This window comes from Phalaenopsis equestris, unplaced genomic scaffold (assembly GCF_001263595.1).
Source record: "Phalaenopsis equestris unplaced genomic scaffold, ASM126359v1 Scaffold000002, whole genome shotgun sequence".
NCBI lineage: Eukaryota > Viridiplantae > Streptophyta > Magnoliopsida > Asparagales > Orchidaceae > Phalaenopsis > Phalaenopsis equestris.
In genome coordinates, this window is record NW_018164444.1 from 40648346 (window position 1) to 40655852 (window position 7507).

The 7507-nt window shown below is 31.8% G+C and overlaps 1 protein-coding gene across 1 annotated transcript in view; it reads left to right on the forward strand.

The window, feature by feature from the left end:
* The first annotated feature begins 1894 nt into the window (after positions 1 to 1894).
* LOC110030693 (protein FIZZY-RELATED 3) overlaps positions 1895 to 7507 on the forward strand; it is an 8098-nt gene continuing 2485 nt past the window's right edge. The window contains exons 1-7 of the mRNA XM_020733541.1: positions 1895 to 2484; positions 4879 to 5001; positions 5241 to 5345; positions 5904 to 6083; positions 6164 to 6226; positions 6586 to 6780; positions 7158 to 7259. Of these exons, the coding sequence (XP_020589200.1) occupies positions 2035 to 2484; positions 4879 to 5001; positions 5241 to 5345; positions 5904 to 6083; positions 6164 to 6226; positions 6586 to 6780; positions 7158 to 7259 (1218 nt within the window). The 5' untranslated portion in view covers positions 1895 to 2034. The remainder of the gene's footprint in view (positions 2485 to 4878; positions 5002 to 5240; positions 5346 to 5903; positions 6084 to 6163; positions 6227 to 6585; positions 6781 to 7157; positions 7260 to 7507) is intronic.

Genomic DNA, 7507 nt, shown 5'->3' on the forward strand with positions numbered 1-7507 from the left:
TAAAATTATTTTGACATCGACCAAACGGATGTCATATATTTTTTAGTTTATTTGATCGAGCCTCACCCTCAAGTCTTGCGTTTATCTTTCGGGATATATACATGGCTTGAGGTGTAGTACTCTTTCATTTAAACTATAAAAGATATGGAGTCAGTTTGATTTCATATTTTTCTAGGCTTATGTATATATGTAAATTAAATGCTTTTCCGAAGCGGGCAACAAAATTTCTATTCCGGCGACCGACAGCTTCCAACGGACAACCCCCAGACTTTTTAGTACCGACAGCATTGCAGAAAATTTTGTGCAACATCACCACACAGAATATGTGGAGAACGATAGATTCACACAAGCATTGTTCTGGCCTAATTTTAAACTTCTCCTAAGCAAGGTTGCCATGCCGAATACATATGCTCCAACCCAAGGGAACGTTAGATTTTTAATTTCTCTTATTGCTAGTATTTTCTATTTTCAATAACTTCTATTATTGGAATGTCACAAATCATACTTTTCTTCTTTAATCATGGAGAGTTATGGGTACTTATTATTTTAATAATATAGAAGTCAACCTCCTATATTTTCTTTGTAATCATTTTCTTTGAAAAGAAAGAGGAATAAATATTTTTCTCCCTAAAATTAGATTGAAAAAAAAACAATGACAGATTACAAATTCAGCGAAATTACAATCCACTTTAACACCCAAAACAGTTGATTGAGGATATATAAAAGTTTGAAAGAAAATATAAAACTGTGGCACGGATTCACCATAATTCCATCAAAAGGCAGTTACGCCCACATGATCTCTCCCAATGGCAAGTGGTTGCCGTGGTTGCCTACGAAAGCATAAGCCTTCCAAGCCACTCCACCAACATTGCATGAAAAAATAGAGATCCCTGGAGCACCCTTTAAAGTGACAAGATCAAATTACATGTTGAACTTAATCATTATGGTTGAATCACACACATTAGAGATAGAGAGAAACACGTATTTAAAAACAACGTCCAATTGCGTTTCAAATGCTTGATCTATTCTCTATTAAATTCAATTTGCATCATTTACCAATTTGATGATGGAGTAGTGAAGAATTGGGACATTTACATAGATAACATACAATTCATCTATATGGAAGACCTGTTTGAGAAAAGGTAGGCAAAAAGATGAGCTAGAGAATACATGCTTTTCACTTGTCCATCAAAGCAGATCCGTTAAAATGTGCTTCACTGTTAACGTGAACGTGCATCCCTCGGGCCCCTTGAGCTTGAATCTTTTTTAAATTGTTTTGAGCATAGTGATCTTAATTTGATAATTATGAATCTAGCCTTGGTAGGTATTACATTACGCTAAACATCTAAGCTTCTCTCAAAATTCAAAACTCCACCATACTTGAAATCAAGTTCAAATCTAAAATTAATTTATAAAAAATTAGTACTAATTAATATTTAAATAGTTTAAGTGAAATTCTACTTAATAATTAAAACATTTAATTAATAATTAATTTTCACTTATTATTGAATATTAAAATAGTAATTAATGATTGATTAATTTAACAAAATTTTTTTTATTGATTATTGACTTACTGATTATGTACTTACTTGTTAATATAATTAGAAATAGACAATATTAATTATATCATTACATCAATTATAGATAATATTACATTTATATTTAGCCTAAAATATCAATATCCTAAACTATATTATCAAATAACTTTACTGGATTTGATTATATTTGATCGATATCCTGAATTATATTATCAAAGATTTAATTGCCTTAAAGTTCAAAAATCTGAATTTACAGGATTTATTGAATTTCTACTTGAGTTAAATATTAGCCACTTTAAAAAAAGAAAAAAAAAACCCTGTGTCGTCCAACGGCTACTTGAGCGCAGTAAAGGTTCCTCCTGCTAAAAATCGCTAAAATAGCTCTTCAAAATAACACTTCATCCGGTGACCGTTGCTGCCCTAGCAGGTGCTCTCTCTCTCTCTTTTTCTCGCCCAAAAAGCATCTTCTTGCCGGGCGAAAGGAGAGCTATCGAAAATGGATCCAAAGAAGAGCCGCTTGAACTTGCCCGCCGGCTTGGAATCGTCTCTCCGCCTCGACACGTCGCTAACCCATTTCCCAGTTATCCCAAAGTCTCCGTCGCCGAAGAAGGTAATCTACAGTGACCGATTTATCCCCTGCCGGTCATCTTCCAGGCTAGAAACCTTCACGGTGGTGGATAAGCCCTCTCCGGCGAAGGAGGGAACTAACGATCTATACTTGCGGCTACTGAGAGCTGAGCTCTTCGGCACCGAGACGTTTTCCTTTTCTCCGGCCGGCGGGGAGCAGGGATCGCCGCAAACTCCAAATAAGAACATGTTTCGGTTTAAGATTGACCACTCATCGCCAAGCTCACCGTTGTCCGGCATCGTCACTGGTCAAGATGGAGGGCCTGAATGCTCCACATGTCCAAAGCCACCAAGAAAAATACCAAAGACTCCACATAAGGTAATCTTGGCTCCGGAGAAAGCTCCTTTACTCAAAAACTGAACATAAACATTTATTCTGTTCTGCATTGGAACTCTAATTTGGAGTTTTCAAATTTCTTATCAGCCTTTTAATCGAATCTGAAAATCTGTAATAATTTCTAGTTTGGTTAAATTCAGGAGCTCGGTTCAATCTTATCTATTGAGCACATTATCTCAATTTTGACGAACAGCAGGAAGTGTTATGCACATCAACTTTCGATTTGTTTAACGTTTTTTCATTGTGTTATTTTCAGTTTTTGAGAGCTGAGCATCAAATCTTTTATAATATAATGAAATAGTAGTTGGTAAATATTTAATCCTTTTATATAGAATAATGTTATACTCACCTAAAAAATTGATTATCAGCTATAAGAAAGAATTAAAGCCCTGCATTTTGTTGCCAGTGGTGGTTTCATTGTTTATTATTTTTTGACATTGTGTGAAATTTTTTTGGGTAAATGCCAACAGGCAGGAGTAAGATTTATCAAAATAAATTTTCTAATTTCCAAGCTAATTTTTGAGAAAAAGATGTGGCACAAATTTAATTAACTTGCATATGTATAAGGGTTTTGAGAAACTCTACTTTGAGCTTGTTTGGTTGCTTGTAGATAGAAAACTCATGATTTTATTTTCATTTATTTTGAATGTCAAAATCAAGCCATTAATTTTAAAGAAATGAAAGTGTTATTGAGTTCATAATTCATATTGATTTCAAATTGTGTACAAACAAATAATGGAATCGAATGGGCCTTAAATAATATTGTTTGAATTTTTTGAAGGATTTATCGTTTAATATCACCATTACAAAATTAGTTATTAGTTATTTATTATTTCCTAAATGATCAAGCTTTGTAGTTGTTTATTTATTTATTTATTTATTTTTTAAATTGAAGTGGCAGGTTCTTGTATAATTGATATGGCTAAACTGAGATTTATTTTGAAGTTTTTTGTTGGCAAGTTCTACGAAAATTTCTTACAATTTTATGATGTCAAAATAATCCCCAAAATATTTATATCGGGTCATTTTAGTCCTAGAGTTTATAAAACTTCTTAATTAATTTTTTTTGTTTCTTTCAATGAGGGCCAAATAATCTTCATTGACTACTACTATTTCAACCTAAACAAGTTTGGTGAGTAAATGTACAGTTTATAAATTTTGGGATTAAAATGATCTCCTTCAATTATAATGACACATAACAAATATGCCTACCCCTATATATCTTTCTAAATAAATTGTGCGATAAAAGTGGGGAATTATCTATTTCTATATCGTCAACATTATACAAAACAACTCATAATTGATAACCAAAAAAATCATATCTATATACAAAATAATTTTCAACACACAAATAATGTATAATTGCTAATCATACCCATTTGCCATTTATATACATATCAATTAACAACTTAAAAATAGGTATATTTGTTCAGTAAATAATTTGTTATATATATATAAATTAATTTCGGTTTAAAAATAAATACATAATTAAATAAATGAAATCATTAAAATATGAATATTGTAATTTAGTAATATTTAGTTATAATTTTTATAGAAGTAAAAGAATTATGAATAGTGATACTATTATTCGGGCTCATATGGAATTGCTTTTGCTTTTTTTATATTTCTTTTTTGTCCCTGTCGCAACAAATTATAATTGAACTAATAATTTTCTTGAAAATCGTTGATAAAAGTTCATGAATTACTAAATGGCACAATCTTCTTTATTTTAGAAGGGTTAATTAAAGTAATAAAATTAAATAAATTATTATTTTTTAATATAAGGTCCCAATTCGAGCGAAAATGATTAAAAGTTTAACAAATAAATTTAAGTGAAAAAGTGCAACTAATTTTTCATTATAATTTAAATTTATATATGTAACCATTAAATAAACCTTTTAAAATACATGTTTTAAGATAAATAAAATATTATAATGTTTAATTTCAATTCAAAATGAAAAAGGAAGATAATATGTAATTTTTTTATATTGCTTAATATTATTATTTAAAACTTAAGGTTACATTGTGGCATTTTATATTAATTTTATGTATTCCTACTAACATTTTTTGATATTAAATTCAAAACTTTTTTATATGGCATCTATAAATTTAGACAATTTCAACTTCCAATTTTATGTACACTAGTTTATGCATCCTATAAATTTGATATAGGGCTTTCTTTTTTGCAGTAAAATAGATATAATACTTTCACCTAATTCATTTTAAAACTTCATTTTTGTTGTTTTTAATATTATTAATTATTTCAATTACATTTGCATTGGATGTTTAATAGTACAACTATAAAAGAAGGAGATTATATGAAATTTTCTACAGCACAAAATTTGTAAACATTTCATTTTGATTTATGAAATACAGATTTTGGATGCCCCCTCACTTCAAGATGATTTTTACCTGAACCTTGTGGATTGGTCCTCTCAGAATGCTCTTGCAGTTGGATTAGGAACTTGTGTTTACCTCTGGAATGCATCAACCAGCAAGGTTTGGCCTCTCATTGCTCCCATTCTACCACAAATCCTAGGAAATTTCTATTCATCTCTTTACATGACATAATGGACCTTACGCAAAGAAATTTTACTTTTTTGACCCTTCTCATTTACGTTGGGTCAGTACGATTTTGGCATAACCCCATGGACAAAATAGGATTCAACAATTTTTATTTAAATACATGTACATTTTATGATTGATTCTTAATGTGGTTTCTCTGTGCATTAATCCAGGTGACAAAATTATGTGATTTGGGAAATAGTGATGGTGTTTGTGCTGTGCAATGGACTCGAGAGGGATCATATCTTGCTGTCGGAACAACGCTTGGAGATATTCAGGTAGGAAGCTGGTGTTGCAGCTAACTATTTTTTGCAGGAAGATTTACATACATACCTCTCAATTCCTATGTATTTACATATCTAATACGTAAAATTCAACTTTTACATATATGCCATTTTACTTATGTACGAAAATGTATTTCACTTTTTAAATGTTAAAATGGTGGTACTTTTTATGTGGTATAAAAGATTTGGGCGGTATTAATGTAAAAAAGTAAAGTTTAGGTAAAAAGTAAAGTTTAGGTAGTTTAGGTGTTATATATGTAAATACGTAGGAATTGGGTGGTATGTAAATGCTACATTTTATTTTAAATTTTCTTGAAAGCCCATACGTATCTTGTTTTCAAATAAGATGATTACCTATATAATAAAAGCAATATTTGAGATTCTGATCAAAGAAAATCTTGTGATTTTTGAACCATTTCTATGTGTGAGTTTGAAAGGATTAGATATTCTGACTGCAAAAGAACTGAATATCTCTCAACGCCATTAAGAAAGCTTGGAAGCTCAAATTTGACATTAACAAGTAACATCTAACTCAAGATATGTAATTTTTAGATTTGGGATGTAGCTCGATGCAAAAAGATCCGGACGATGGGAGGTCATCAAACAAGAACCGGAGTATTGGCATGGAGCACCTGCATTTTGGCTTCTGGAAGTAGGGACAAAAATATAGTGCAGCATGATCTCCGCATCCCAAACGATTTCATCAACAAACTTTTGGGCCACCGATCCGAGGTAACCAACCTTTAGACTTTAAATGAATAATTTAGAATTTTCTTACTTTTATATATACATAAATCTCTTGTTTTCATAAGGTCTGTGGACTGAAGTGGTCTCATGATGATAGAGAACTTGCATCAGGTGGAAATGACAATCAGGTTAGTGTAAATTAGGCATCTTCTATTCATTTTTCACATTTTTGGGCATTTACATACATATCACACAATGCTTATATATTTTCCTATGTGACACCTAAACTTTCATATTTACACACAGCACTCATCGTATCTTTAATATCACCACATCAAAAATAATATAAAATATGCCTTTTCATGCATTTGTTTAACGCACCGAAATGATGTGTATATTAATATGAAAGTTTTGTTTGTGAGATATGTAAATACATAAGAATTGTGTGCTTCGTATGTAAATTTCCCATTTTTTTTCATGTTTCTTCTGCTAGCAGATATATTGCTAAATATTACCCATTTTGTTTGTGCTTAAATGACAATATCAGCTTCTAATCTGGAACCAGAGGTCACAACATCCAGTATTGAAATTCACAGATCATACAGCTGCAGTAAAAGCCATAGCTTGGTCTCCACATCAGCAGGGTCTTCTTGCTTCAGGGGGCGGAACAGCTGATCGATGCATTCGCTTCTGGAACACATCTAAGAGTAATATGCTGCAGTGTGTCGATACTGGCAGTCAGGTATGATCATGCAAATGTGTGTTTCAAAATAGTGCTGTGATTATTTATACTGCATCATTTTAGTCTCAGAGTTTATGAATGTATCAAATTAGTCTCTAGACTCTTTCTATATGGGCTAAAATAGCACGGAGACTCCGTCAGCCTCCTTTAAAAGAGTTCGAAGGCTATATTAACATTTTTATATACTATAAGACTAAAATAAGCTTTCCCTATAAAAAGGGTCAGAGAACCATTTTGACAATTTTTCTCCTTTAAAAGTTAACTTCAATTCTGAAAGTTTAGAAGAATTCGAGGATTAAATTGAGGACAAAGAGTCTAGGTACCATTCTAAAACTTTTCTCCCTTGACAATTAACTTCAATTCTGGTTATATTGTAGGTTTGTAGCCTTGCGTGGTCGAAGAATGTGAATGAACTAGTTAGCACTCATGGCTATTCTCAGAATCAAATCATGTTGTGGAAGTACCCTTCCATTGCAAAGGTATAGTTCCATTTTTCTACCTGGTTAATCATAATAAAGAATGGCCAGAGGTTATTATACGAGACTCCAGTCACCCCTAATATGCCTAACAATTTGAGTACCATCACCTTAAGGCCAACTGTGTCAGAGGGGATTCAAACCCCCGACCTGAGCCCGAGGATGCCAACCAACAGGCCGGGGTACGCAACACACACACATAGATATATATATATATATATATAAATATCTGAGACGCTTTATTTCTAATC